This window comes from Aspergillus undulatus, assembly GCF_047715775.1.
Source record: "Aspergillus undulatus strain CBS 261.88 unplaced genomic scaffold BDV17scaffold_15, whole genome shotgun sequence".
NCBI classification, from domain to species: domain Eukaryota; kingdom Fungi; phylum Ascomycota; class Eurotiomycetes; order Eurotiales; family Aspergillaceae; genus Aspergillus; species Aspergillus undulatus.
This window is the reverse complement of record NW_027396619.1, coordinates 489,974-517,953: the sequence shown is the minus strand read 5'-3', so window position 1 is coordinate 517,953 and position 27,980 is coordinate 489,974. Positions and strand designations below refer to the sequence as shown.

The following is a 27,980-nucleotide window of genomic DNA, read 5'->3' as shown; positions in this document are numbered from 1 at the left end:
GATAATAAGCGTCTGATTCATGTACTTGCTATGTCAACAACCCGTGCTCATAGTATGGCAGATTCTAACCGCAAACACTATGAAGTTCATGATATAATTGACTGGTAACAGCAAACATCTGCTCTATCACTGTCCAAGAAACTTATACTTAAGCGGCGCATCACCAGCCTTCAGACCCTTAATGGTAACGATCTGGTCATCACCAGGAACAATGTCGATCGCACTGTCACTAACCCGGACACCGTCTCGTTCCTCAAAGACCAGGCATTTCACCGGCTTCCTGGCGCTCAGTTCGAGTTTCTGCTCGCTTTCGGTCTTCGAGATCCTGGTGACCTCCAGCCCTCGGTTAGAAAGATCGAGGTATTTGAATGGCTGTGGCCAGTCTACATCTCGTGCGACCAGTTCGCCATCCACCCACACTCTCGCAGCAAGGACGTGCGACTCGTCCACTGCGTGGTCAATGACGCCGTCCAGGACGTTAGTAGTGCCGTTCGGTATAATGGTCACATCTTCATAAACAATGGTCTCGCGGATTTCAAGGCCGGTCTCGATCGAGATGAACCTCAACTCTACCTTGCAAGTAACCTCCTTCTGCAGACTACTGACGACCCAAAGCTCGTACTTGCTGGTCTTTGGTGGCTGTGCGTGGGATACGCTCCAATCATGGTGATCTCGTCGCACGCCGATGGCGATGGGCTTTAGAACGCGGGCAACGGCGTAGAATGCTGGTTTGGGTCGTAGGAAGTAGTCGACAATAGCCCAGGAGATGGTGGGCCAGCAATCGTTCAATTGCCAGAGTAGAGCCCCTCCGCAGCGTCTTTCGTCTCCCCACTGGCGCCGCCACCCGCGGTATCCGAACATCATCGTCTCTGCTTGGACGACTTGGGTAAGGTAGATATGGGTCTTGTCTCGTTAGTGCTATGCAGGGTCTTAAGAAGAAAATACATACCTCGAGGTCTGTTGCTGTTCGCAGGTTCTCAACAAGGTATGTAGCAATCCTTCGCTCGTGGCCATCAGCCTTGTTGTGGAAGTCCAGGACATGTGATTGGGGGTACTTGTCAGCTTCATTCTCAACGAAGTGGTCAATGGTTGCTATATGAGGGAACGCTTCCATTCCGAATTCGCTGTTGAAGCGGCCTCCAAGGGTGTCGAAGATTTGGTACTTCTCCTGCGTTCCGTGCCAGACTAGTTGATCGTCAGCTTCAATCATAGTTGTGCGTACTGCTACTCACCATTCCACTGGTGCATGTCACCAACTGTTGGATCAGAGGTCATTTTTCCATCACCCCAGGGACTACCGGGATGGTAGAACGTCGATGGAATGATCTTCTTCACAGCGTTTGGCAGAAGGTGCTCGTAGATATAGCGGGCTGGGAAATTTGTCTTCAGCCAGCTTTGTGGATCCTTATCTTCGTAGTTGTAGGTAAGGCCCTGCTGTTCCTGTACCTGGTAGTCCTCGTTGTTGCCAACCCAGATGACAATTGAAGGGTGGTGGCGCAATCTGCGCAGGTTGTATTCGGCTTCCTTCTCGATTGACTCTAGGATCTCAGGCCAAGTGGGATAATTGCCACAGCCAAACATGAAGTCCTGCCACACCATCACGCCGACCTCATCACAGGCTTGGTAGAAACTCTCATTCTCGTAGATACCGCCGCCCCAAACGCTATTGAGTCAGCATTGTAATCTACATTTCGGCTAAGTTAGACCTACCGAATCATGACTTGGTGGCCCGTGGCCATTAGCCCGATCCATTTTCGATAACGATCCGGTGTGATGTTTGTCAGAAGACTGTCAGCTGGAATCCAGCAGGCGCCGCCGCAGAAGATGTCAACACCGTTGATGCGGAAAAAGAATGACTTTCCGTGCTTGTCTGGTTGCTGAATGACTTCTGCAGTTCGGATGCCAAACCTTTTGGAAACCTTGTGGAGTTGCTCTTCTTCCTTCTCCAAGGACACAGATATTTCGTATAGAGTCTGATCACCGTAGCCTTTTGGCCACCAAAGAGAAGGGTTCTGTACTTCAAAGGTCGCTTGAGCGATAGTGTTATCCACCGTGACAACCTCTTCCGCGATCTTCTGTCCTTGCAGGCTCAGCGTAAAGGTAGCTTTGTAAGAACCATTAGGGCTGCTAGCGTCAAGTTCTGCAAAAGCAGAGATATGCGCATTTGCATGGTCCGCTGCCAGGTCCACTTCTGTCCAAATATCGGACACCCGCGCAGAGTATACTTCGAGGCGTACATCTCGCCAGATACCTGCGGTCATAAGGACAGGACCCCAGTCCCACCCCCAATGGTACTGAGCTTTCCTCACGCTCAACCTTGCGGGATCTCCATTGAAGCCAACCCACTTATGGTCCGGGTGCTGCTTTCGAAGCTCCCGAGCGCGAAGCAGGGCACAGTCGAAATCAATCTCAAGTGTATGATCACCCTCGGTCTCCAGTGCTTTGCTGACATCCACGCGGTAGGCAAGAAACATGTTATCGGTCTCCAGTATTGTTTCGCCGTCGAGCTTGACCTTGGCAAAAGTATCCAACCCATCAAAGACCAAGAAGACTGAGGAGCCGGCGGGAACTTCTGGCTTCTGAAAGACATTGCGGTATGTCCAGGACTTCTCATTGACCCATCTCGCGCTCAGTTCATTGAACCCGATAAACGGATCTTTCAGTCTGTTGATACCGACAGAATCAGCATTAGAAAAGATGACAGTTGCAGACAGCTACGTACTTGCCATTGGCCTGTAAATCTTGCTGGACCACAGAGGGAACGGCTGAGACAGGTAACCAAGCTTCGGGAGACTGATCCTCACTGTCTTTGAAGGTCCATCCTGTAGAGAGAAGGTACCTCGTAAATCCGACCATTTTGACTGTCTCTTGTAGTGACAACGGTGAGTTGACTGACCAAGCTATAGCAGCAAAGAAAGGGAAAGTTTAGTAGAGGGAAAGCAGAATAGTTTCAACATCGTACAGCAGCCATTTGGCAAGCGGGCAACTCCGCATTTTAGAACCAGTCAATCTGAGCATCGTGACGGCCCTCCCCTCATCTGCTGGTAGTACCAGTCTTCTAGAATGAGAGAGGTCGACGGAGGAGTCCCCGTGCCTGAGAAGCCCGCTAGTCCTGTTTGGGACGAGCACACCCCAGGCACGTCCGTTCCTGGTTCGGTTAGACCACAACACCTCGGCTCTTCTCCAGGTCCTGTATCTAACTCCTGTTCGCTGGAACTCTATGGCGACTGCAAGACGGATCCCTACTCGCCACATGTCGGTCGATTCCGATGCAGAAGCCAAAGATCACCTGGGTTGATGTCGAAGCTCGTCGAAGAATGTCAGAACATGCCATCTGCCTCTGCCCCAGCACCAGCTCACCGTACCCCGCGTGGAGCACCGTTTGGGAACGGCTCTAGCTCCGTCAAGCTCTGCTGCCAACTGGCTGTCCTTTGCCTCGGAATGCGTATGTAAGCATTCTCTTCACGGATAAAGACATCTGGAGTCCGATCTGTTTCAATGGAAACTCGAGCGTTGCATTTCCGAGACCCCAGTCGCTTCTTCTACCAAGCCCAACTCTAAAACAATCCTGGCAAGAACCGCTGGACCTCTGCAGAACCTGCCAGATTCAAGACATTCCATGACAGATCGTCTCATCCGCCTACCGGCTTTGCCGCGATTCTTTCGATGCTGCTTCTCGGACGATGATTCTTTTTGTCCTTTCACATTGAGCCTTGTGGAGCCATGGTTGTATAGCTAGTCTTGGCCGTTGCTCCAGTCCAATATGACAAGTTCGGGAGAGCATTCATCCGTCAAAAGCGAAGAAGAATGGCTCTGGGACCTGCTTCGGGCATATATGTTTGAGTTTTCCTTTTAACGGTGATTCGACGCCCAGCCCTGGCCGGGGTCAATGCTGAAGACTACCCCTCGTCGCTTAAACAATCCAGAAGCATCTAAACCACTAGGAACCGGATGGTCTGACAGCCTAGCGCTCAAGCGGCAAGTTTTTACGGTGCGGTTTTTTGATCCTCGGACCACTCATCGTTCGCAAGGCCAGGAGATACTACTGTGGGCCATCGTCCTTCATCACGGCTCCTCCGATCGTCGTCGGACAATCATGGTGCATTGCCACAACCTTTGCGATTTGCATATGAGAAGGCAGGAAAAGCACTGTTGGATGCTTTTCTCGGTCCCATAAACCGCGGATCGGTATCAAGCACCTTCAAGACTCGTCGGCCTTTAGAATCGGATTGAACAGTCCTGGATCGACGCTTTTGCGACTTCGTGGATAAATAAAGCACATTGTCCTGCCGTGTGCCATGCTCTTCGGCTCGTCCCGACTCACGAGTTGGCCGAAGCTTCCAACAGGAGGCATTTATCCAGAACAGGCAAACTTCCGCAGATCGAGTGCGAACTTACAATGAATTGGCCCCGAAGGCTCCAAACATTCGCGGATGATTGCGGCAGAGCCACACCATGTCGCTGTTTAATTGTATATCCACAGGCTAAACACCACGGGACACCTTCATCACAGGCCCGCCACTGTACCAACTCTCATTCGATTGGCTTCTTCTCTTCAAGGGTGCTGGGCTCATTGGAGGTGCCCTCGGGTGACTACGTACTCGTCGAGCCACAAAACGTGTCTGAGCGCCTGAATACCCAAGAATTACATCCGGACTAGTACAGAAACCCAATATCGCTCTCCTGAAGTAGGGTAGGGATGTCCAGGAAGTGCTAGGCTAAGGCTGACGGTCCAACTTTAAAGTTGGTCACTTACAGCTGACTATCGACCAAACAGGGGACGCGCATTCGAGGGCCCTTTCTGTCTTTATAGACAGGGTCACGAAAGGCATCGTCCTTTCTAATTTCTTACCAATCACATCAAGTTACTTGCTACGCTTTCAGCATCATCACCATGACGAGGTCACTTTACATACTCTGCATTATTCCAGCTCCTTTCTCCTTCTCGCCTGCGTATGAACTTTTGTCGTCCACCAGAGATAGATCGCCTCGATGAAACAGTGTATGAGTGTTTGTACTGACATACGGACAGTAATCTCCGGGGTTCTCTGACTCTATCCATCTATGGAAAGTGCTGCGTCCGCTGACTATTGCAGGACTAACACGACAGCGATGCCGTTGCAGAAGCTCAGCCCCAGCACTATGCATTGCAGGTCGCGTCTAGCGTCTCTTGTCTCCTGCATATCCTTCAGACCTTGGAAAGGGGAGTATTCGCGTCGGAATTGGGTATGATAGGTTGGTGATATTCTTCGTTCGCCACCCTCAAAATTGATGAGGCCATAAGACCCTCTCCAGGGGGGCAGGAGCGAGGGCAATTAGACTCAGAATACTCAGGCCACGGCTCTGCTCAACAAGCTTTGGGATTTGGACGACGCCCGCTTGATCGTCCTATTTGTGAGAGTGTGGCTTTTCGAACCTTTTCCAAGTTTGTGTGGGTACGGAGCCAAATCACCAAACGAATGCGATCCCAGCCAATCCCCGTGTGTCTTGGCCTCACTCTGATACAGATAATTTAAAACCAGGCCCAAACGTGATGGGAAGAGCGAGGTTGCAGGAAGACTAGGCAGCGGTCAGAAGGGCCGGACAAGCGGCAAGCAGCTGACGACTAGTGCTACTGTAGTGCTAGCAGACTGCCGGCAGCACCGTCACAACCCCAGCAATAACACTGTGATATAAGGATCGCATTGCTATCCCTGCCAGTTCTTGTAGGATTGCTGTCAGCGGCTGGGGCCCTTGGTGGGTACCGATGGGGTAGGCTCACGTAGGGCTATTCTCGGGTGCGGGATAATCGCCGGCTTGTATCGTCTTCACTGGGTCTACTAGGCCTGCCCTCTAGTAGGTAGCGTCTGCGTTAGGCTGCATGACTGGATTGCGGGGAAAAGTGGGCATCAGCATCAGAAGAGAAACAAGGGACCTCGGGGCTCCGATGGTCCTCAGGGACTGCCACCTTCTGGCAACTCTGGAAGAATCCGTTTGCGGCGTATTGCCATTATCCGCCTGCACCCAGAGACTCGTTCGCTTTCTCCATCTTATCGCTGCTTGTGCTATTTTTCCTCCCCTCTTTAGCCTGCTTCCCCGCCTTTTCCAGACTCCTTCTTTCTCCTCTGCTGCATCTGCCTTTTCTACATCTACTCCCATTCTCCAGTCTCCTCACCTTACCATGCCTCCCTCTTAGCCATCCTCTGCCTGCGTTTCTTCTCTTCTTGTGTCTGCTCTACTCTATAATTTGTCGCGATGTTTCACACCTTTGAGGGCTTCGAGAATCCGGCTGCTTCGACCCCCGCCCGTGCAGGTCGGGAGCGCCAGCCTTCAATCGGCCGTCGAGTCACCACTCTTCGTGCTTGTACTTCCTGCCGCCATCGCAAAATCAAATGCGACGGTGAGAAGCCCTGCGAAGCTTGTCGGTGGTACAAGAAGGCTGATCTTTGCCACTACTCGGACCCTCGGCCTTCTCGAAGGTGCGCCTTTGCTTTTCCCGCTTCCCTGCTCCTGCCGAGGCCTAGCCGCTAACTAGATCCCTGCACAGGCATGTCGAGAAGCTGTCAACTACACTAGACGAGTACCGGACCGTGCTGGAGAAACTATTTCCTGGCGCCACACCGGAAGCTCTGGCTAATTTACCGCGCGAGAAACTCGTCGAATTGACTAGCCAAACACTAGCTCAGCCCCAAACCCAAATTCAGACCACCGGGGCACGTCAGACATCGCCAGCGACCTCTGCTTCGCATGATGCACACGTCTCTCCAATTTCTACCGAAGATGGGAACCTGGAATCTCTTCAGGCTATGCCCGAGGAGTCGAACGATACGCGGAACTTGAGCAGCGAGATCGCCAACACAATATCCGACGACGTCAACGCTTTGTCGCTTTCTACGAGGGGACCCTCTTCGTACCTTGGTGTGTCTTCAATTAATGCAGTGCTCAAAACAATTGTCTGGCTAGATCCAGGCTCCGCCTCGTACTTCGCCAGCACACCACCCAGCGCTCCGCGTCGAGCCTCGGTAGTGGACATCTCTTCGTCGGATAATCAATCATGGCCTCCTCTTGACCAACCGAGCACTCCTCCGCAGGTCCACCTACAAGTGCCAGAGTCCCAACTTCTAGACGCCTACTTTACCTACGTCCAGCCCTTGACACCTATCCTGGACGAGCAGTCATTCCGCGAAACATATGCTTCGGGACACCGAAAAGATGACCGATGGTATTGCTTGCTGAACATGGTCCTTACGATGGGCAGCATTTGTGCTTCCACTTGCGATGACATTTCCCACAAGATATACTACTCTCGATGCAGGGCGTACCTGGACCTGGAATCACTTGCATCATCTCATCTTGAAACCGTTCAGACCCTCGGTATACTCGGAGGCTGGTACCTGCACTACGTTGCGCAACCGAACTTAGCGTATTCCCTCATGGGTGCCGCTCTCCGCATGGCAGCTACGATGGGCCTGCACAGAGAATTCGCTGACCAGTCAGATACAACGAATAAGCAAAAGATGGCGTCGCTAGATCTTAAGCGACGAGTTTGGTGGACATTGTTCCTCATGGACTGCTGGGGAGGTGTTACTTTGGGGCGGCCAACGATGGGTCGTTGGGGACCCTCAATTACAGTCAAGCTTCCTCATCATCGAGAAACGGTAAGTATGAAGCCCGGAATTCATACGCCATTTACTCACTGAAGAAGGGTAATGTGCTCGACATTCTTCCGCTTCTGGAAAATGTCCGATTTTGCAAGATCAGCAATCAGATCCAAGACGCCCTAGCAGTTTCCCCGTTGACGAAATATAGCGAAATCATCCACTTCGATACTCAACTAGTGGAGTGGTACAATAGCCTGCCGTATATCCTCAAAGACCACGAGCCGTGTCCCGAGTCGATTTCGAGTACTCGAGAAGTCATGAAGTGGCGATATCATGTCCAGCGCATCCTTCTCTACCGACCCACTCTGCTGAGCTACGCCATGCGGCGGGTTCCGTATATTGCTCTCAGGTCTGAGGAGCGGACAGCGATCGAAAGATGCAGAGAAATAGCCGAAACCGCTATTAATGACATTTCGGCGGGTGCTAAGACACCTCAAATGTGCGGGTGGAACGCAAACTGGTTCCTCTTCCAAAGCACCATGGTCCCCTTGCTCGGACTCTTCATCAATGACAACACTGTGACAGACCCCCGAGCAACTGCAGAGGCGTGTCAGACACAAATCCAAGACGCGTTACTTGTCTTTGCACGACTACAACAATCAAGTCCAACCGCGAGAAAAACATTGGACGCGGTCTCCAGAATCTTTGAAGCCAGCAAACGCGGCTCTAACATGCTTGCTGAAACCAACAGCATCAACAGTGCCAGCATCTCACCCACCTCGCGCGAGGCGAACCTTCTCATGAACCCTGGTGTCCTCCCGTCACAAGGCGAATTCGGGCGAGGGTTCATGGTCACGCATGAAAGCGGGTTCACCGATCCATTCCCCCCTTCAACCATGGACGACCCCAATGGTCAGTACCTATGGGACTTTCTCAGCTGGAGCGACGCCAATCTAGTCCCAATGGCAGACATGGAAAGCATACATGACGGAAGTCTTCTCGGCTCCGACGACAAGCATTTGAAGTACTCGAACACCGGTTTCTTTGGTAACCAGATGGAACCACCTTTTTTCTCGAACCCATCTATTCCTTACTATTCTTGATCAAAGGGCGCTCCTAACTTGAATCTTGGACTTATGCTATCTCGCTTGATTACTGCATACTAGCCCCGTGTACCATCGTCTCGGCCGGATATCTATACCCTCGTTTTGTTTTTATATTGTTGACTTCCCTATATACCCAACTCCGTTGCTTTAGCTGGTCAACTGAATTTTTGCCCAACATATATTTGAGCAATGTCCATAACTACCATCTACGCTTTGAATTCATCACCATGAACCATTTTCCAAACGCAATTATGATAATCCATCTGTGTGGGGTTGTATACTCCGTAGACCGACGATCCCTGGTGATGCTGAGTCAGCGACGCTTAAGATGCCAAAATATCCTGTCCACATTCACTTCCATCCCCCAAGAAATCACGGATAACAACATTGACCGCTATTCAAGCCGTACTCTAAGCGGTATAGATGTGTCTAGTGGGAAAAAAAGATTGACGAACTGCATACCTGACCGATTCTGTCTCACCGCGGGGTATTGACATCGGGTGCACCCCGGGCCATCCATGTCCAAATCCATGTGGATACATCCATAGACAACAAGAAGTCAAACGGTCAACGCTTTCAACCCCGTCAAAATGTCCTCCATCTTCCAAAACGCCCCCCTAATCTACGGGGCCGCCATCGGGCTCCGCCTCATCATGCTCTGCTACGGCGCCTGGCAAGACGCCAACTCAGCTGTCAAATACACCGACATCGATTACATGGTCTTTACCGACGCAGCGCGGTACGTTTCGGCCGGAGAGTCTCCCTACGCGCGGGACACATACCGCTACACGCCACTCCTAGCATGGATGCTCCTCCCCACGACCTGGAGTTCCATCCCCGGGATGTTTGCGTTTGGGAAGGCCCTTTTTGCAACTGCGGATGTTGTTGCGGGGTGGCTTGTTGCGAGGTCGTTGAGAATTACGCATGGCATGAGTGCCGAAAGGGCGCTCAAGTATGCGTCTTTCTGGCTGTTAAATCCCATGGTTGCGAATATTAGTACGAGGGGGAGTTCGGAGGGGTTATTGGGTGTGCTTGTGGTTGCGCTGCTTTGGGCGACGCTGGGTAGGAGGGTTTACCTTGCGGGTGTGCTACTGGGGTTTGGTGTGCATTTTAAGATTTATCCGTTTGTTTATGGGATTTCGATCCTTTGGTGGCTTGATGATGAGAACATGAAATCGACATCAACAACGGCATCAACATCAACAACCAGCTCGACTTCGACTTGGACTTCGGAAACTCGGGAGCCCGAACCCAAATCCGCATCCAACACGAACCCAACTAAGGCTAAATCGACGATCCCTGCCACTCTGTCTACCATCGGGGCTACTGCCGGCAGTAGCAGTAGCAGTAGCATCCCCTCGCAGATCCTCTCCTTCATCATCCCGTGTCGAATCCAGCTCACGCTAACCGCCCTGGCCACATTCGCCCTCCTCAACGCCGCAATGTACCTGCGCTACGGCATGCCTTTCCTCCAGCACACATACCTCCACCACCTCACGCGCATCGACCACCGGCATAATTTCTCGCCTTATAGTACCCTGCTTTACCTGGCTGCCGCCAAGGCAAATGTCAATGTTCCCGGCCTAAGTGGTGAGGATGCAGGTGCAAGCTTCAGCTTCGAGTCCCTAGCTTTCATCCCGCAGTTGCTTCTCTCTGTTACTCTGATCCCGCTTATCCTGGGTAAGAAGGATCTGCCGGGGACTATGCTAACGCAGACGTTTGCGTTTGTGACGTTCAATAAGGTTTGCACGAGTCAGGTAAGTTATTCTTTTCTCTCTGTCCTGCTTGGCCTTGCTGATCAGGGCGCAGTACTTCTTGTGGTACCTCATCTTCCTCCCCTTCTACCTCCCCACTTCCTCGCTATTACAAAGGCCACGATTGGGAATCACCGTCGCAGTGTTGTGGGTTGTTGGTCAGGTACGTCGTTCCCCTCTCCCTACTTCCTTCCTCCCCTCCATCCTCTCTCCATCCGTCCCTCGTCCATACTCATACCCGGGATATGATAATGTACAATAGTCCATGCGTGCTAACTGGACCTATGTAATAAAGGCCACCTGGCTCCACCAAGGCTACCTCCTCGAATTCCTCGGGGTGTCGAGTTTCGTCCCTGGACTGTTCCTCGCGAGTCTGGGATTCTTTACCGTGAATGTTTGGATTCTTGGGGTTATTGTGGGGGATGTTGGTGGGGTACGGACTTAAGGTTAAGATAGTAAGGCTGTGATATGAAGGAATGGTTGCCAGCTGGTCTGGAGATTAGATCTCTAGGGCTTGAGGGGCTTGGGGGAGTGGGGTGGTTCTGTTCTTGTACTATATACTAGGTTTTTTATGTCAATGTATCATATTAGATATACCTTTGGTGAGATTGGGAGGCAAGGTTGGGTTGGTACTACACACTACTTCGCATAAAGACTCAAGAGTGTGATGTAATTTGGCTATCTTTCTTACCCTGCGCTGCGGCCGCCTGGCCATCTGGGTAAGCAGAGTATATGTATACTATCTGATATCGCGGTTCCAATGCTAAAGGACTGATGATGAGTCTTAATTGATTCTACATAAAAGAAAAAGAAGGAAGCAACATATTATGGTATCTTATAATCCTACAATGCTGATACGAGGCGAGGGTATGTCGAAGTCAGATCAATCAATCAATAGGCAACCACCACCCACAAAAGAATATGAGACGAGACGCTCGCTGGTGTCGCTTTTCCCTTGTCGCATTTAGCATTCCCGCTTTTGATTCCTCGATGTTCACAGACACGGCCATGGTTACGGCCAAGGCCCCACATATTCGGCCTCGGCCTCACGGCTTCGGTACATCCGCAATAATCCGATACGTGCTCGCATGGATACTCAACGGCCGAGTGCGCGGATAAATCGCCCCCACAATCTGATTATTATGCCCATACTGCGGACAAATCCCATCGGTAAGTTTAACGAACTGCGCGTCCGGCCTGGACTGATGTAGTGCCTCAAGAATAGGTTCATTCCACAGCCCCGTCGCCGCATTCTCCACGAGCTGGAAGTACGGGTTTAACGGCGGACAAGCGGAGTCGAGGTCGATGAAGCGGATGCGCATGTATTCTAGTTCGGTGTGGCGCGTGAGAGACGTAATTGCGGCGATGACGAGTTTCTCGAAGGCGCGGATGAAATTTAGGTTTGTGATGCCGGAGAATTCGTCGAGCAAGGGGAGGCCCGGATGGAGTTTTTTGTCGCGGCAGCAGGTTTTTACAATTAGGTCGAGGGACTTGAGGCGGGATTGCTGCGGTGTGGGTGTTAGGGTTGGGGGTGTTGTTCTAGATTTAGCGGTGGAGGAGGAGTCAAAGAGGCACGCGCAGACCTTGCCGGTGAATGTCAGGGATTCGAGACGCGGGGCGACGTCGCCGAGAAGTCGGCAGAGGTGTGGTGGGTTGACTCCGTCGCCGAGCCAGCGGCTCTGGGAGTTGTCTTTGCTGTAGAAGCCTTCGAGGCTGATGTTGATGTGGAGGAGGGCCGGCGGGATGCGACGGAGGATGCCGGCTATGGTTTCGTACCCTTCGATCTTTGGTTTGGCGTATGAGCAGTGCCATTCACGGACGCTGGGTAGAGCTTGGGAGAGTGTGTTCCAGTGTTGGCCATCTCGCATGATGTTCCAGGCTCCGCGCATGACGAATGTTTGGATGTCTGGGAGTACGGGGAGACGTTGACCTGTACGTCCGGCCGGGTCGTTCCTGAAATGGCGGACCATTGGTGGTTTCTTGCAGTGACCTCCCTCCAGAGTGAGTATACGAGCCGCCGGGAATACGTTCTGCACATGGAAAAACATCTCTTCTAACGTGGCATTGTTGCTTGCATAGTGGTATTTGTAGTCCGCCGCCGGGTTCGAATGCGGGTCATCCCATGCCATTGTAGTCTGAAGGGCAGCCATTTCCGCCAAGCCGGCATTCTCATCATTGGTGCTCCTGGGAAGTTGACGCGACGGGTTCTTGATCGCTCGCTGGCCCCAAACAGGTATCCATATCTCCACGTGCCGGACGTAGGGTGCTAGATGAGGATTCGCACGGAACCAGCGTGCACTTTCCACCAGCTCATCTGTGGTCCCCTTGAGCTTGACTGCAACGAAGTTAGCAGAGAAATAATTAAGAGGAAACGGTCAACTGACTATGTCTGTAAATCCGATCCTGCACCAAGACCCGCCATATCGGTAGGATCAAGGCCAAATTCGAGAGAGCTTTCCGCCTCGGATGCCTGAAAGATTTGTTCCAACTCCGCGCCGGAGACTTCCCACAAGACGATGTGAAGGCCGACGTTCGTTCGCCAAACAAATAGTCGAGGATGGTCTCGTGGATCTCAACCGGAAGATGTTCGAATTGAGTTTTAGGTTGGCATAGTGAGTTCGAATCTGTCTCGTTCTCCACGGACTGCACATCCTCCATCACGGTATCCACAGGAGACTGGGCCCATCCCGGGGAATCGGGAGAATCGGGACCCACGGGGACGGCGAAGGATCCCTCATGGGCCGGGATCTCGGCGCTTGTACTTCGATTCGATTTCGGACATGAGATCGAATTTGAGACGGTGGAGGCTCTCGCGAGGGCATTGACCGAGACGGGTCGAGGGGGAGGGATTGCCGAGATCATGAAGGGGGAAGGAGACGGTAGTAAATCGGCGGTCATTATTTTGTGGAAAGGCCTAAGAACGCCAAGCTGAAGACAATATCGTTAATCGTTAAAAGAGAGAAAAAGAGGCTATGGCGAAACCAAAGTTAGCAAGCCAGAGATGATGGAGATGACCGTGAAAAAGCTGTAATTGGGAGAAAAGAGGAGAAGGAGAAAAATTGAGAGCATGACGCTCAACATACTCGAAACGGATCTGGGCTGTCTAAGACGAAAAAGTAGGACAAGAGAAGCACGAGGGCGCGATTATAACTGACGATGGGGCGGCCAGGACGAATAAGCAGGTCGAATTACGCCCGGCCAGCGTACTCCATGGTGGAGATGATGCTGCGTTGTATGTGTCTGTGTTGGGTGTAGCAGCACGAAATCAGGCCGTTAGGCAGCGCCGGGGCCAGCGAGTTGATAAGCGGGATCGATTGCAGAGCGATAAGGTGTGGGAAGCCGAGAAGCAGGGGAGAGGAGCGGGAGATTGAGAAGAGGGTCAATTGTTCGTAGGGCAGAGTAGAAGAGTGAGATAGGATGAGGGGAGAGAAGAGGAGATGGATCGAGGTGCAGGACTTTAAGCCGGTCAGATGATTTCGCGACGTGATGCCATCGTTTGGGAATTAAGGTCCAGCATAGAGTATTAATAGCAGCCCCCTTGTTCGAGATTTCAAGATTGGTTCCGATGGGCTGGTATCACCTTGATGAATCTCCTGCCCGGAATTTTCTCCCTCGCAACTCGTATTCCTTTGGTGCTATTGGAGGATCGAATATTCGGGCTCAATGCCCAGACAACTGCCCCCAGTCAATCCCAATTTGGTGAGGTTAACCTTCATACCAATACGTAGTCGAGCGCCTGCCTATCGCTTAGCGCTCCGTCTAATTCACTGATTTACGCGCCTGGTGTGACTGTTCAACGAACGCTTTTATGCTTGAATATGCCGGAATGCTATGGAGATAAGAAGGTACAAGAATAGTAAATGTAGTAAATGTCACGAATTCATCGCCTGCGACGAAATCTGAACCGGAGCTCGTCATCGCTATCCGAATCTCGCTCCTCGCGCACTCGTTTTTGGCTTCTCTGCGTAGTCGTCTTCTCCGATGCGCTTCGCGCAACTGACCGTTGTTGCGATGGCTTACTTTCCACTTCGCTGACCACGCAGTCTTGATGGCCCTCCTCCGGACTGTCGCGCCTGGAGCGACTGGTACTGACCCAGTAGTGATCGCCAATGCCAAAGTCCTTTCGTACCACTTCCTCCAAGGGAACAATAACGGTCTGAATCCGACGGCGCGGTTGGCTGGGGCCGCCTTCGCCTTTCCGACGGAACTTCTTAAAGTTCTTTCTGCCATTCCAACGCTCGTCCCATCGGTTATTATCTTCGGCCGGTTTAGACGAGAGTTCCATTTCTTCCACAATAGCGAGCCCTTTGAGTTTCTCTACATCAACGTCTCTGAGGGAGGTTTGAGATGATTCTTCCTCCTGCAGCCGCCGCTGCCGAGCGGCATCCTCTTCCGCCTCTCGGTGTTGTCGGGCGGCCTCTAAGACATCGAGTTTCTGACGCTTGGGCCGGGGTGGATTTTCCAGTTTCGGGCGGGAGCTAGATTCGCCTAAGCTTCGCTGGGAGGTTTCAGCCCGCCGGCGTTTCATCGCGTTAGCGCCTGGTAGCAGGCTGGATACCACGTCCTCTTCCTCCTGGAAACTGTCAATTTTATGGGTCTGTTCCTCTGGAGCAGAGGGAGCATCTATTGACATCGGTGGTAAATCATCCATCGACTCTTCCACCTCTGGGGCGTAGGCGGGGATGGAGTTGATGTCAAAACCGTCATCGAATGTCTTCATTTTGCTGACATATTTGCGAACTCGAGTGCCTTTGGCTCTCTTGGGTGGCTCGTTAGCTTCTTTGGGAGGCTGGGAATCAGCAACAACCTGTACGTCTTCACTGGAAGGCGGAGCAGGCGTAAGCTCTGATGATGACTCTGGTACAATTTCTTCACGTAACGGCCGACACAGAGTCGACGCATCGTTGCCCAAAATGGCGCTGAGAAATTCATTCTGGTTGATTGGTCGTTGGTCGGTCATGAGCGCAACGTCGTCTTCCAGCTGTATGGCCCAGCTCTTATTCTTTGCTTTTGGATGAAACCGTACAAGGGCCACTCCACCATTGCTGTCCCTCTCAGGACCGATGCCTTTCTGACCAGCAGCGTTTCTCATGAACTGCACAACATCATCTGCCGTAGTAACGCCGTCTTTGATCTCGAAATATAAAGCTTTCCCGTCGCCATTGTTGATAGGTTCCACTAAGATCTGATATTGTGATCTGTCGCAGAAAATGAAGGTATAGCCTTCAAATACATTGGCTCGATCGGGGTCTGGCGCGAATGCCTCATTTGATGCACCGGACACGTCCTTTCCGGGAGGTGGGAGGTGCTGTTTTGCGTCCGGCCACGCGGCGTCGAAATCCGTCTCCAAAGGAGACAAGCTCTCCAGGTTCTCAAGATCACCCGGCGCTGCTGCGTATTCCAGGGCGTCGACGAATGAGTAGTCCACAATAAATGCGCCATTGACTAGAGCTTGCAACCCCTTGGCGGTATTCCGTTTCGTTTGAACGACGTGCGTTGTTACACCAGTGAGGTAGTCTTCAATCGTCTTGATATCGAGATGTTCGAACCGGGAGCGGTAGCGGGTGAGGGTATTCTTGTTGGCTTCTTTAGAGGAGAAGGAAAAGCTGAGCACCGTAGGTTGCCATTTGATCCTAAATTGCACCCAACAATCAGAATATGCCTGGAACTTTCGGGCCTCGAGCCACTTACCGTAATGCATGCTCATACTTCCCCAAGTAGATTGCGTGTTCTTCATCGGTCAGTGTCTTGCTGCTTCCTTTGATCTGTTCGCCGTCGACCACCGTGCCGCATTTCGAGTTGTCGCTAACAACTAACTTGGATCTCGCCCTGACTTTTGACTAGGCGCAATCAGTTAGAACAAGCCAGTAGTCCATGATCAGTAAGCGTACCCCGTCACCGGCTTCAACTGGCGACACCTCGATCACCAAATGTTTTCGGGAAATTGACTTCTCCGGAATCGCTTCTCGAACTATATGGAATGAGCGTTAGCCAGATTTCTCGTCAAAGCGAATGGGTCAAGCGTGCCATACCGCCCTCTGTTTTGTAGCGACCAAACAGGTACTTCTTTCCGGGCTTCAGCCAAACGCGCTTGCCTCCTCAGTGTCAGCTGTTTTTATATGAGATTTTCAATTTATGGGTCTACTCACCTTCAAGAAATTCTCCTTCTGTGTCGAGGATCCACATGAGGGGCACAGTCAGCGCAAGTTAGTCCCTAACATGATGTTGTATGAGGAGTGCTTGATAAGTCAAGCGATTGTCTTTCACGTGCAGCAGCGCCGCGATCGAAAACGCGAACGCACGTGACATTTCCGCCTAATGCTGCCTAGTTCGGAAATCAGCAACCGCATCCTCGATTCTTACTTCACTTTTCATCTGCTACGATGTTCCATGGAGGAGGAAAGGGGTCCAAAGGGCGAAGTGCCCAAAGAAAGCGGCAATCAGAGTCCGGACGGCGATGTAACTCTGAAGTATCACCTCCTGGGTCCCTCCTTGACCAAGGCCGGCCAAGATTCCGTTGACCAGCGAAAGGTAAGTTGAGCCGCATCGCATCTTATCGTAACTAGACTAAATGTAAAAGGTCTCGGAAATTATCTATAATGCGTCAAAGGGCTCTAAGTACTTCAACCATGAGCAAGCCCGCGACGGTGTCCTCACAGAGAAGATCCAACGGATCCTGAAAGAAAAGTCACGTCTTCAAAGCCTGAACCTATCAATCGATCTGAAGCTAGCAGATCAACTGCTTGCTGAGCTAGAATCGACTCGCGATCTCTCCCAGTATGTAGTTCACGTGGACTGCGACGCGTTTTTCGCTGCGGTCGAAGAGCTGGATCGACCAGAGCTTAAGACTGTCCCCATGGCTGTTGGAAAAGGCGTTCTGACAACGTGCAACTACGAAGCCCGAAGGTTTGGCTGCCGAAGTGGCATGGCATCTTTTGTGGCCATGAAACTATGTCCTCACCTCATCTGCTTGCCACAGAACTACGAAAAGTATACCGCGAAGGCTCAAGAAATTCGAGCCATTCTCGCACAGTATGACCCTCAATTCGAGAGCGCGAGTATCGACGAGGCATATCTTAACATCACATCTTACTGTGCTGAGAACCAGCTCGACCCGGAGGAGGCCGTCAATCGCATGCGAGCGGAGATTCTGGAGACAACCAAGATTTCGGTCTCTGCCGGAATCGCAGCCAATGCAAAGCTCGCGAAGATCTCATCAAATCGCAATAAGCCAAACGGTCAGTTTCGTGTACCGAACAATAGGGATGCGATCATGGAATTCATGAAGGAACTTCCTATGCGCAAAGTCAACGGCGTGGGACGGGTGTTTGAACGGGAGCTCGACGCAATCGGTATCAAGACTTGCGGTGACATTTACCCCCAACGTGCCTATTTAGCAAAACTGTTCGGTGAAAAGGCACTTCACTTTCTGGCGCAGTGTTATCTTGGGCTAGGTAGGACCAAGATCCAACCAGCTGAAGCTTACGAGCGCAAAAGCGTGGGCACCGAGAGGACGTTCCATGAAATCAGCACCAAAGAGGAATTTAGAGAGAAACTATGGTCCTGCGCCCAAGAATTAGAGAAGGATCTCTCCCGAACACAATTTAAGGGACGCACCCTGGTTCTCAAGGTCAAATTGGCGACCTTCGAGGTTTTGACCCGGCAACATCAACCAGCAAGGGCCGTTTCATTGGCCAAAGATCTCTTCACTTCTGCCCTTCCGATGCTAGAGAAACTCGAGAAAGAGATACCGAACATGAAGCTCCGGCTGCTTGGTATACGGTGCACCAACCTCGTAAGCACAAGGAAGTTTGATATGAGTTTCTTCGGCGCTGCTGCGCGAAGGAAGCCCGTGCAAGATGTCTCTAATGACTCTCTCGGAGAACAAGAAATCAGTGCAGAAGAGGCTTTTGAGAAGGCGGCCCGCGAGGAGCTGCAGGGCGAGATGCAAGATCTCGAAAAGCTCAGTCAAGAAACACCCCAAACCAGAGATGAACAGCCTGAAGAGAGCCCTACGCCTGCGACTGATCAGGCACCGGACCAGCAACTCTACTGGGACTGTCCCATCTGTTCAATGCCCCAAGTTGCGGACGACAGAAAGTTCAATGACCACGTCGACTATTGTCTTTCGAAGCAAACCATTAAAGAGGCTGTCCAGGATGATTCGCCGCAACCGCAGCTGCAAACTCTCTCCCAACCGGTTCCAAGTAGCACACGAAAGAGAAAATCTAGTGGCCGGGAAAGTGTAGATCCTCGACAGAAGCGCCTGTTCTTCACTTAACCGGATAGGCTCCTTCCATCACGAATGGCAGTACCGACGCGCCTTGACAGGCCCACGTCTGTCCCCGACTTCAAGCTTCAGTTTTGAGCATAAAATATGCTAAAGGACATCGAATACTGTATGAATCCGCTTTCTGAGTTTCCGAGGCGTGCGATTAAGCCTGTCGCCGGACAACCTCGTTCTACCCGGGACGTGAGGGTCCGCTCGGCCCAAAGGCCCGGTACGTACGTAGCAGCTCCTTGCTTCCTGTGGCGCACCAGCACACCCTGCCTGAGGTATTGCTGACTCGATGGATGCCTTGATGGCATCGCTCAGTGAAGCATCGATCTCGCGTTCTCGGGTGTCTCGGAAACGAGACAATCCATGTGTAATTGGCCAGGGTCCCATACCCCTTAACGAAAGCCCCTTTCACCAAGTGACATGCTCTGAATGCCGGAGAGCGATGATGGATACATGGACATTGAATTGTTGACTTGGACTCTGCAGCAAGACCGTGAATGCATACTCCATAATAACAGATAATAATAGAACGCTGTCAACTTTCAAGCTCACTTCGGCTGTTGATCAGCCCATATAGTCGGCGGGGCGCAGCTATCCTTCAATAAGGTGTGTATCTAGGCGGCTGAAGCGAGATTTCCCGACAGTCAAGTGATTCAAGAAGTGTACAGCGGCCTGGATCTATCCTAGGGAGGGATGCTCTCATGTAGGACATTGGATTTCTTCAAGGTAGATAACTGAGCCCCTTAAGAGGGTTGCGGTAAAAATGGGCTAAACCGCATCTGGCGGAGATAAACATCCCGGTCGGCGGGTGGTGGTGGACTGTTGGTTTAGTGTTTAGTGTTGGCGAGAATGCCTCGTCATAAAATCTTCATCCTCACACCTGACCGCCGCGTTGGCCTCTTCCTACTCTCTCCGGTCTTTTCTCTACGAGTGGTCTCATCTCGATTCCGCCCCTTAGACCTACGCTATCGGCTGGCTGGTGCCACCATGCTTGCAGATCCACGAGGAGTGCCGCAATGCCATAATAAGTCGCCCTTGTCCCTGCCCCTCGAATCTAGCAGCTATGACCTACGATAAACAAAATAATGGCCACATCGCCAAACCGTTTACCCCGACTCTCAGTGCTGCATTCAGCAGAGCGAACAATAAATCCCCCTTGACTCCCAAACTCGCCGCTCCGTCCACCGTCCGCGGCCCCAAACGCCTTGCTCCTTCAGACCATCCCGCGTCGACCCCGGCAAGGCAGCCCGAGTCCTCTTATCTCAATGCGAACGTAACGCCTCGATCCGGCTCCAGGACTAGCAGACGTGATGGACCTATACTCTCTCCAGGCAGTACGCCTGTACATTCCCCACAATCCTTCATTCAACCGTCCCTAAACAATGGCCCAAACACGAGGGCCTATCGGACCGATCGCAGCCCGGTTCGGATGGGATCAAAACATGAGCCGCCAAGGGCTGTAAGAGCGAAGACACTGACCGCCGATCTAAACACCGTTGCTCGTCCTCACTACACCACCGATGTCGCAGCCTCTCCGCGGTTCTTTCACGCCAGCGATGCACGTTCGGTATCAGGCACCTCCGATGCAGATACCCGGTCAAGAGTGTCTACAAAATCGGCCTCGCCTGCAACATTTATATACGCGAATGGACAAGAAGAGTCGCAGGCTCCGGGTGACGACTCCGGCAGACGGCGGTCGTCGGGATTGTCCCGTCCTGCGGTTGTCTCAAGACCTACAGCTTCGCCTCGGATCAAGTCACCCAAACTCAACGCTTCATCTCCCCGACTATCTGATACCATTCCTCCAGCTAACGCACCTCATTTTGACGATCCACCTGACATTCGCTCACCGCTATATAGTCCGCCGTTGAGCACCGTCCGAACCATTCCGGTGATAAGTCACACCAAATCCGCAAGCCTTGATAGTGCGCAGAGTACTTCCCACAGAGAAGTACATCCGGAAGGCCTACGACCGAGTCCTGTGATTGTTTCTGGTCTTGATCCCCAGGTTGAAGGGAACAAAGTACCTGATCCCATCCCAGCTCTTAGACCGCGCATCTTCAGCAACGACTCTACCAATTCGGTCGACACTGACAGCCAAGGCGATGAGATACAGAGCCCAGTGAAATCAGAGCATGCTGGGAGAAGCGGACCGGTACTCAATGCGCGTGTGGAGCGTAAAATCATGGATCTCGAAATTAGCAACTCGTCTCTCTTGGCTATAAACCGGACGTTGGAACGTGAGATGCGGAAGCAGAACGCCGAACTGCGGAGGTTTCGCCGGCTTAGCCGCTCGGGTCGTCTATCAGTCGCTCCCTCGCGTTCGGTGTCCGGGACTTTGTCAATCCCAAGCGAGGTTGACGAAGACGAAGCAGGGAGTGAGCTCTCCTCCAGCCAGTCAAATGGCGACCTATCCGATCTGAGCGACGAGGAATCTATGCCGGAGGAAAGCTCCGTCGACCCCGGATCCGCAGCCGATGACGATATGCAGCACAGAAACAACGACGAGAAACGGTTCCTCATCGACTTGGCGAAGCATCAAGAGCTTCTGGCAGACAGTCAGAGGATGAACCAAAGCTTAAAGCGTTGTCTTGGCTTTACAGAAGAGCTTATCAAGGAAGCGAAAAACGCCCTTGAGTACAACGTGCATGTCAATGACATTCAATTGGGCGGACGGGTCCTCAGCGACGATGATATAAACGAGGATCGAGAAGCCGGCCGAGGTTTACTCGCTGTTGTCTCTCCCGAGACTGAACTTCCGAACATGGATCCTCCTGGCGAGGAATCGCCATCTATATGATTGAACGCCTATCTTTCTATCTCATTTGTTAGTAACGATACCCTATACAGCATTGCCCATTGATATTCAGGAGCCTGCTCTTCACCAAGAGCAATTTGGGCCAAGCAGGCGCCTATCTGCTTGTCCTTGAGATAAATTTCGCTCGGCGTTTGCTTTATATGTTACTCTTGTGCTCCTCCCATGTATCAGCGCTTTTGGATACCTTTCTCTTGCCTCACGGCAGTTTCTTCACTTCTACTCTTGTGATTTATACAAACGATAGATCTACCCAGCTGACTAGCTGTCTCTGGCGTCCTTGCTAGATACCCGAGCGCATTAATGAATAATCAGACGCAATTTCATCTTTGCAAGCAGTCAAACTGAGCAATTCAACAAATCTAGTCTAGCAAAGACAGTACATGGTCAAAACTCATATTAAATCAGACATCAGACTCCCCATCCGGCTCCCGCTCCCGTTCCCGCTCCATTCTCTCGAGGTCTTCCACCTGCCTAACCTCAACAGCGCGAACCGCAAACTGCAGCTCATCGAAACCCGAATCAAGAATACACCTCGCTCTCTTTTCATTCAGTCGGTACTCCCTCTCCTCGGCCTCGGACAGTGCTGGCCGCTCATGAGAATTTGCCGATGTTGCCCTTCCGGCCGTGGTCGAAGTCGAGCATGAGGATGAAGTTCCTGAAAGAAGTACCAGTATCAGTATCATAACCAGCCATCTTCGACCATAAACTTACCGTTCACCCTATGACTAACAATCCTCCTCGACCTCTCACTTGGCAGCGGGATCCCAGTCGCCCCCTCAGCAGCCTCACGATGGCACCAATTTGCATCCGTCATGCGGAAGTAGTCGTCATTCTTGCTGTTCTCTATTTTGACCCATTCTGAGTCTTCTACCCTCGGGCTTGAGGTGAGACATGGCCAGGAGAGAGTGTGGGAGTTAGGGTTGTTGTTGGTACTGGTACTGGTGGGCAGCTGCGCCCATAGCGAGGCGCCGAACTCAAGGGTTGTGTCTACGGCGTGCCGGACGAGCTTGGTGAGTTGGGACATGGTCGCCTCTTGCTGTTTTCTGCTTTCTGTCTTGTTAGGCGGGATGTTCTTATTCTGTGAGTTGTGTAGATGTGACCAGCGACCATGGTCTACTTACTGTGATTAGTGGAAGCGTAGTTCGTTCCGTGATAGTGGATGAAGGCAGAGCTTGACAGTGAACGGCTAACAGTAGAGAAGAGCTCTAGGTAGTGGATGATTGTGAACTTCAGCGTCTAACTGAGGTGGTAGAGAAGTGAGAGGAGTCAAGGCAAAAAGATAATGCTGAACGGAAATGCATTCTCTACCCTAAACCATCTAGACCAGCAATGACCAAGTTACACTTCGAATCATGTCCGGTACGAAAGAAAAATTCTCAAGTTGCTGAGTTCTGGAGGTAAGGCCGAGCGAATCTAAAACGTAGGGTCATGGCCGGGCCGGGAGAAGCTCAAGTTTTGGTCTAAGTTTTGCAGGGTATGTGTGTTCCTGGAAGTCTGACCCTGTTCCTGGCGAGAGATGTTCCTGGCGAGAGATGTTCCTGGCGAGAGATGTTCCTGGCGAGAGATGTTCCTGGCGAGAGATGTTCCTGGCGAGAGAAAAAGTATTACCGGAACTCAAAAAAGGTGGTTAGGTCATGGATTTGTGATGGAATGCATTGGTATAAATAGTGTTGGTTAGGGAAGTGTGTACTACAGGCAAGGGCTAGGGTAGCCATGTCACTCATGCGCGGCTTTTGAGAGAGAAGGTTCCCTCTTTAACTACGGTGCTAGGATACAGGTGACAAGGAGAAACCTTCTGGATTTTTAGTGTAATCAAGTGTTTTTGTCCTAAGGGTTAATTGGTATGGGTGGTTGAGGAGTGGGAGCGGAGTAGGAGTCCGAAATATATACCTTCCGCTGGTTGAAAGCTAAAAATACAAGAAACGTGGCAGCAAGGCCCGATTAGGACGTTCTGGTGAGAAAAAGAGAACATGCATGCTATAGGAAGTGAGAAGGAATAACGATTCGCTACGACGAAAATATACATCTGGCATATTTATCCAAAGCAGGCTGGCAGGGTAATCGAGTGGGGAGAAACAGGGGAATAAGGTGCGGATGAATTTCGAAGGAATCAGGACATGACGAGACGACCGCCGGCCGATTACGACTCGGCCTTTGGACTGGAAGCCCGCGCGGGCTCTTCGTGGCTGTGCTTCTTCTTCTTTTCCTTCTTGTCCTTGCCCTTCTTTGCCATGGCGTCTGTCATCAGCTGCTCAAACGCCATGTAGTCTCCTTCCTCCTCGGGATCGCGCTCAGCCTGTGGACTGTGTTAATGCGCAGCGGACGAAGACTAGATAGAAGGGAACGCACCTTGGAATAGATATTGCCAGCAATGATCATGGCTTGAGCCCGCTCGACACGCTTCTCCAGTTTGATCTTCTTGTCACCGAGAACCTTGTCGCAGACGTCGCGGAGAACACTTTGGATCTCAAGCTTGCTGCCACGCCAGGCGGCGGCAAGCAGCTTCCCTGTAACCTTGACGGAATATTCTGCCCGCATCTCATCCGTCCAGTTCTCTCCGCCCTTCTCTTCCAGCTTGGCCATCTCCTCCATGGTCAATTGTGCGTCGATGACAGTCGAAATGGTTGTCCAGGCTTCCTTCGCGAGAGTACCCTTGTCCTTCAATCTGGAGAAGAACCCTGAGATGCCGAGGAACTTTTGCGATTTGAGGAAAGAGGTGGCTTTGGAAACGTATGTAGCGCCAATAGCGTGAAGAATCTCAATACCGAATGATTGAATCTTCAGGTTCTCCACTTCGAGACGAATCTTCTCCTCAAAAGCCTTGGTCACATCCGGGCCCTTGTCGGTCTCCGTCCATACACTGATCTTGTCGATAAGTTTCGTCGCAAGCATGTCGACCCGCTCTTCGCGCGCTTTCTGTCGTTCGAGTTCAAAGGCTTGAAGCTTCTCGGCCTGTTCACGGGTAAGACCGCCCTTCTTCTTTTCCTTCTTTCGTAGTTCGCGCTCCTCCGATGTCACGTCGGCTGCTTGCATGCGGATCTCCTCGTCCGACTTGTCCATGATGGCCTGCTGGCCGAGACGAGGCCGGGGAGAGCTTGTACCAGACGCTGGGGTAGAGGTCGAAGCTGCACCGGCCTCAGTCGTGGACTTGCCATCCTCGCTGATGTTCAGTTTCTCCTCCGTAGACGTGGCGAGTTCCTCTTCCTCCGCTTCCTCCGTTGTGATTTCCATTCGTGTGGTAAGGTCTTGAAGAAGGGATATTTCGCCGATAAGGTCATGGAAAGCATCTCCACCGAAGATCATGCCAAAGAACTCGTTCGGATCCTCTGTATGCTGTTAGCGGGGATCGTGGGAAGTAAGCCGGAACACGCACCGAAACCATGGTCCGGAATAGCCTCCTCCTTGCCATGGGTATCATAACGTTTACGGAGATCGGAATTGCTGAGAACTTGATAGGCTTCTCCAATCTGTTGAAAGCGAGTTAAGTAAGGAAGGGTAGCGCGGAGGGGCGTTGGGGGTGTACCGCTTGGAATCGCTCATGGGCGGTCTCATCACCAGGATTCTTATCTGTTGGAACAGTCAGATGCAACTAGTCAACCCAACGGATATGTAGTATGGTCGCACCAGGGTGAGTGACGATAGCAAGCTTGCGATAAGCCTTCTTGATTTCGAGTTCGGTGGCAGTGGGAGGCACCCCAAGGGCGTCGTAATAGGTGGTATCAACAACCATCTTGTGATGCGGGCAAACCGCAGTCGAAGTCCCGGCTGTTTGAGGCTGCGATAGGGGATATAGTAGATAATTTTGAAAATAGCTAGGAGTGAAAAGGGCCTGAACTTAGGAGGCCCTCGGAAAAATATGTCAGAAAACTGAGGGATTGGATTGTGATCGCGTAGTATTATTTTTTTCTGCCTGGTGTAGCTGCCGAAGGCCCTTTCGTCATGGCGGGGAGATCGAGGAGCGGTATGGCCTGTCAGATACGGTAATAGATTACCCAACAGCCCATCATTTTGCGGGAAAGGGGTCTGAGTACCGTGTATTGGGGTGTTCCGGGCGCCGAGATGATCCGGCACTCCAGAAGCAGGCTAAATTGGGGCTAACTTCCACCAGGCAGCTCCAAGTCCAACAATTTCTTCTCTTTCTCTTTTCCACCACTCAAAATCCTCATCCTTCTCCCTCTCCCTCTCCTCTTCTCCTGATATACCTGTCCTTTTCCCCTCTTCCTCTTCCTCTTCCTTCTCCTCCTTCCTCTTTCACGATATTCCTTCTCTGTCCTCTATTACGTTTTCTCCTATACTGGCCGCTTCATCCTAATACTTCCATAACCTTTGTTCTGCGGCTTTCCAATCGGCCGGATAGCCCATGTACATTATTTCCTAGCGTGTACTAGTACGCCAATCTGCTGCTAATTTGTTTTGTCGTTTTTTTTTTTTCCCGTTCCCATCCTTCTCTTCCCTTCGTACTCCCCCATTCCTTCCTCTCCGCGTGTAATTTATCCCCACAAACACCATGGGCATCAGCAGCATCGTCTACTTCGCCTTCCACCCGGCAGAGCTGAGGTCAATCATTCAATGGTTCGTTCTACCCCTGACCCAGTCGTCCGAGCTCAAAGACTAACAAACACTTGATAGGAAAGTCTGGCACAACCCCGTTCATGAACGCAACGAAAAGGAGGAGACAGAGACACAGAAGGCCTGCTTCAAGTTCCTGGACTTGACAAGTCGGAGTTTCAGTGCTGTGATCAAAGAATTACATCCAGAGTTGCTGCTGCCTGTCTGCGTTTTCTACCTAACGCTCCGTGGCCTTGACACCATCGAGGATGATACCTCAATTCCCCTGGAAACAAAGGAGCCTCTGCTGCGCGACTTCAAAGACTTCCTAGAACAAGATGGTTGGGCCTTTGAGGGAAACCGCCCCGAAGAGAAGGATCGTGAACTGCTGGTCCAGTTTCACAATGTCATTACGGAGTTCAAGAACATGAAGCCCGCCTACCAAGTCATCATAAAGGACATTACGGACAAGATGGGTAACGGTATGGCTGACTACGCACGCAAAGCTGCCTTCGAGGATGCTAGCGTAAAGACTATCGAGGAGTACGACCTCTACTGCTATTATGTTGCCGGCTTGGTGGGAGAAGGTCTTACTCGCCTCTTTGTTGAGGCAGAGTTCGGCAACCCTGCTTTGCTCAAGCGTACCCGTCTTCACAAGTCCATGGGGCTCTTCCTGCAAAAAACCAACATCATCCGTGATATCCGCGAAGATGAAGACGATGGTCGGCGGTTCTGGCCCAAGTCCATCTGGTCGAAGCACGTTGACGACTTCAAGGATCTCTTCAAGCCCGAGAACCGGGAGGCAGCTCTTAACTGCAACTCTGAGATGGTTCTAAACGCACTAGAACATGTGGAGGACTGCCTCTTCTACCTTGCCGGTCTGCGAGAGCAGAGTGTCTTCAACTTCTGCGCCATTCCCCAGGCCATGGCCATTGCTACGTTAGAGCTTTGCTTCCGCAACCCGGCCATGTTTGAGCGGAATATCAAGATCACAAAAGGAGATGCTTGTCAGCTCATGACGGAGTCCACGCAAAACCTCCGAGTACTCTGCGATGTCTTCCGTCGCTACGTGCGTAAGATTCACAAGAAGAATACCCCCAAGGACCCCAACTTTCTCAAGATCAGCATTGTCTGCGGAAAAGTAAGCTCTTATCTTCATTCAATCATTTACTCAGCTAACTAGTTTAGATTGAACAATTCATCGAGACTATCTTCCCGTCACAAGATGCAGAGACTGCTAAGCGCCGCGTTGCTGGCACTATGTCAGAGGCCGAGGCCGAGAAGGCCAAGCAGGACGCTGAGACGCGCAAGGACGTCATGTTCATGATGGGTCTCATGGGAGTGATTGCGGTGGTAGTCTCCGCTATTATGGTATGCTGTCCCCGACTTCACTCAATTATTTATACTGACTTGCGCAGCTATTCACCGCCTGGATGCTCGGTGCTCGCTTCGACCTCGCATGGCAAGAGTTGCGAAGCGGCAACTTCAAGCCTAAGCAATCCATCCAGCACGGCGAGCTTTAATCTACATCTACGACTTCAGTTCTAATCGCTAATTATACCCACGGCATGCCTTGATGCCCTTTATGATACGTATGCAGATATACCTATTCTAATATCATTCGCCCTACCTTCGCCTGGAACCTCCCCGATTCAATACAATAGCAAAACCTGCTAGCACGGATGTCAAATTGCGATCCAGTCTTTCCATGACTGTGGTTGTGCCGAAGAAGTGCTGATATGAAGAGGATTTATCCAACCAGTGAGTACTAGATGTTCGTCCTGCGGCATTGGCAACAATGCTGAGATGGCAAACATCCATTGAAGATCTGGAACATACCGTATCTACATAGTCGTATGCATGAATATATTTCGATTGGACCCATTATCGATT

At 51.6% G+C, this 27,980-nt stretch overlaps 10 protein-coding genes across 10 annotated transcripts; 5 read left to right on the top strand and 5 right to left on the bottom strand.

The window, feature by feature from the left end:
• Positions 1-126: 126 nt before the first annotated feature.
• BDV17DRAFT_290002 (beta-mannosidase) lies at positions 127-2,856 on the bottom strand (the record flags this gene model as incomplete). The annotated part of the gene is made up of 5 exons (XM_073761802.1): positions 127-903; positions 950-1,185; positions 1,233-1,663; positions 1,711-2,664; positions 2,723-2,856. The coding sequence occupies 5 exons, from the start codon at positions 2,854-2,856 to the stop codon at positions 127-129; spliced, it is 2,532 nt and encodes an 843-aa protein (XP_073617230.1).
• Positions 2,857-5,691: 2,835 nt separating this feature from the next.
• Positions 5,692-8,952, top strand: BDV17DRAFT_46417 (putative C6 transcription factor). The gene is made up of 3 exons (XM_073764566.1): positions 5,692-6,458; positions 6,527-7,637; positions 7,685-8,952. Exons 1-3 carry the CDS (start codon positions 6,235-6,237, stop codon positions 8,681-8,683), a joined length of 2,334 nt encoding a protein of 777 aa, XP_073617229.1. The 5' UTR covers positions 5,692-6,234; the 3' UTR covers positions 8,684-8,952.
• Position 8,953: 1 nt separating this feature from the next.
• On the top strand, positions 8,954-10,969 carry BDV17DRAFT_46316 (glycosylphosphatidylinositol-alpha 1,4 mannosyltransferase I). Its single transcript, XM_073764565.1, has 3 exons — positions 8,954-10,443; positions 10,496-10,603; positions 10,736-10,969. The coding sequence occupies exons 1-3, from the start codon at positions 9,277-9,279 to the stop codon at positions 10,883-10,885; spliced, it is 1,425 nt and encodes a 474-aa protein (XP_073617228.1). The 5' UTR covers positions 8,954-9,276; the 3' UTR covers positions 10,886-10,969.
• A 381-nt stretch (positions 10,970-11,350) lies between these two features.
• Positions 11,351-13,664, bottom strand: BDV17DRAFT_46289 (uncharacterized protein). The gene is made up of 2 exons (XM_073764564.1): positions 12,825-13,664; positions 11,351-12,775 (listed from the first exon to the last, which is right to left on the bottom strand). Exons 1-2 carry the CDS (start codon positions 13,336-13,338, stop codon positions 11,487-11,489), a joined length of 1,803 nt encoding a protein of 600 aa, XP_073617227.1. The 5' UTR covers positions 13,339-13,664; the 3' UTR covers positions 11,351-11,486.
• A 601-nt stretch (positions 13,665-14,265) lies between these two features.
• Positions 14,266-16,715, bottom strand: BDV17DRAFT_46235 (DNA damage response protein RcaA). Its single transcript, XM_073764563.1, has 5 exons — positions 16,590-16,715; positions 16,473-16,535; positions 16,332-16,411; positions 16,132-16,280; positions 14,266-16,073 (listed from the first exon to the last, which is right to left on the bottom strand). The coding sequence occupies exons 1-5, from the start codon at positions 16,624-16,626 to the stop codon at positions 14,321-14,323; spliced, it is 2,082 nt and encodes a 693-aa protein (XP_073617226.1). The 5' UTR covers positions 16,627-16,715; the 3' UTR covers positions 14,266-14,320.
• Positions 16,716-16,830: 115 nt separating this feature from the next.
• On the top strand, positions 16,831-18,721 carry BDV17DRAFT_280911 (Y-family DNA polymerase; the record flags this gene model as incomplete). The annotated part of the gene is made up of 2 exons (XM_073759953.1): positions 16,831-16,971; positions 17,021-18,721. 2 exons carry the CDS (start codon positions 16,831-16,833, stop codon positions 18,719-18,721), a joined length of 1,842 nt encoding a protein of 613 aa, XP_073617225.1.
• An 891-nt stretch (positions 18,722-19,612) lies between these two features.
• On the top strand, positions 19,613-21,894 carry BDV17DRAFT_259516 (uncharacterized protein). Its single transcript, XM_073757451.1, has one exon. It carries the CDS (start codon positions 19,785-19,787, stop codon positions 21,519-21,521), a length of 1,737 nt encoding a protein of 578 aa, XP_073617224.1. The 5' UTR covers positions 19,613-19,784; the 3' UTR covers positions 21,522-21,894.
• Position 21,895: 1 nt separating this feature from the next.
• On the bottom strand, positions 21,896-22,277 carry BDV17DRAFT_259515 (uncharacterized protein). The gene has a single exon (XM_073757450.1). The coding sequence runs from the start codon at positions 22,220-22,222 to the stop codon at positions 21,941-21,943; it is 282 nt and encodes a 93-aa protein (XP_073617223.1). The 5' UTR covers positions 22,223-22,277; the 3' UTR covers positions 21,896-21,940.
• A 1,095-nt stretch (positions 22,278-23,372) lies between these two features.
• BDV17DRAFT_259511 (DnaJ domain protein) lies at positions 23,373-25,440 on the bottom strand. Its single transcript, XM_073757449.1, has 5 exons — positions 25,164-25,440; positions 25,063-25,106; positions 24,913-25,006; positions 23,889-24,865; positions 23,373-23,835 (listed from the first exon to the last, which is right to left on the bottom strand). The coding sequence occupies exons 1-5, from the start codon at positions 25,267-25,269 to the stop codon at positions 23,680-23,682; spliced, it is 1,377 nt and encodes a 458-aa protein (XP_073617222.1). The 5' UTR covers positions 25,270-25,440; the 3' UTR covers positions 23,373-23,679.
• A 246-nt stretch (positions 25,441-25,686) lies between these two features.
• erg9 (bifunctional farnesyl-diphosphate farnesyltransferase/squalene synthase) lies at positions 25,687-27,978 on the top strand. Its single transcript, XM_073757448.1, has 4 exons — positions 25,687-26,111; positions 26,169-27,228; positions 27,276-27,458; positions 27,506-27,978. Exons 1-4 carry the CDS (start codon positions 26,047-26,049, stop codon positions 27,608-27,610), a joined length of 1,413 nt encoding a protein of 470 aa, XP_073617221.1. The 5' UTR covers positions 25,687-26,046; the 3' UTR covers positions 27,611-27,978.
• The last annotated feature ends 2 nt before the right edge of the window (positions 27,979-27,980 follow it).

Coding starts and splice junctions, on each gene's coding strand:
- BDV17DRAFT_46316 (XM_073764565.1), top strand. CDS start 9,277: ATGTCCTCCATCTTCCAAAACGCCCCCCTAATCTACGGGGCCGCCATC. Junction 10,444..10,495: donor ATAAGGTTTGCACGAGTCAG/GTAAGTTATTCT, acceptor ATCAGGGCGCAG/TACTTCTTGTGGTACCTCAT. Junction 10,604..10,735: donor TGTTGTGGGTTGTTGGTCAG/GTACGTCGTTCC, acceptor TATGTAATAAAG/GCCACCTGGCTCCACCAAGG.
- BDV17DRAFT_46235 (XM_073764563.1), bottom strand. CDS start 16,626: ATGTGGATCCTCGACACAGAAGGAGAATTTCTTGAAG. Junction 16,412..16,472: donor TCGCTACAAAACAGAGGGCG/GTATGGCACGCT, acceptor CATTCCATATAG/TTCGAGAAGCGATTCCGGAG. Junction 16,281..16,331: donor CAGTTGAAGCCGGTGACGGG/GTACGCTTACTG, acceptor GATTGCGCCTAG/TCAAAAGTCAGGGCGAGATC.
- BDV17DRAFT_46289 (XM_073764564.1), bottom strand. CDS start 13,338: ATGACCGCCGATTTACTACCGTCTCCTTCCCCCTTCATGATCTCGGCA. Junction 12,776..12,824: donor GGATCGGATTTACAGACATA/GTCAGTTGACCG, acceptor ACTTCGTTGCAG/TCAAGCTCAAGGGGACCACA.
- BDV17DRAFT_259516 (XM_073757451.1), top strand. CDS start 19,785: ATGACCTACGATAAACAAAATAATGGCCACATCGCCAAACCGTTTACC.
- BDV17DRAFT_259515 (XM_073757450.1), bottom strand. CDS start 22,222: ATGATACTGATACTGGTACTTCTTTCAGGAACTTCATCCTCATGCTCG.
- erg9 (XM_073757448.1), top strand. CDS start 26,047: ATGGGCATCAGCAGCATCGTCTACTTCGCCTTCCACCCGGCAGAGCTG. Junction 26,112..26,168: donor CTGAGGTCAATCATTCAATG/GTTCGTTCTACC, acceptor AACACTTGATAG/GAAAGTCTGGCACAACCCCG. Junction 27,229..27,275: donor TCAGCATTGTCTGCGGAAAA/GTAAGCTCTTAT, acceptor TAACTAGTTTAG/ATTGAACAATTCATCGAGAC.
- BDV17DRAFT_46417 (XM_073764566.1), top strand. CDS start 6,235: ATGTTTCACACCTTTGAGGGCTTCGAGAATCCGGCTGCTTCGACCCCC. Junction 6,459..6,526: donor GACCCTCGGCCTTCTCGAAG/GTGCGCCTTTGC, acceptor ATCCCTGCACAG/GCATGTCGAGAAGCTGTCAA. Junction 7,638..7,684: donor TTCCTCATCATCGAGAAACG/GTAAGTATGAAG, acceptor TCACTGAAGAAG/GGTAATGTGCTCGACATTCT.
- BDV17DRAFT_259511 (XM_073757449.1), bottom strand. CDS start 25,269: ATGGTTGTTGATACCACCTATTACGACGCCCTTGGGGTGCCTCCCACT. Junction 24,866..24,912: donor TATTCCGGACCATGGTTTCG/GTGCGTGTTCCG, acceptor AACAGCATACAG/AGGATCCGAACGAGTTCTTT. Junction 23,836..23,888: donor CTGGCAATATCTATTCCAAG/GTGCGTTCCCTT, acceptor CACAGTCCACAG/GCTGAGCGCGATCCCGAGGA.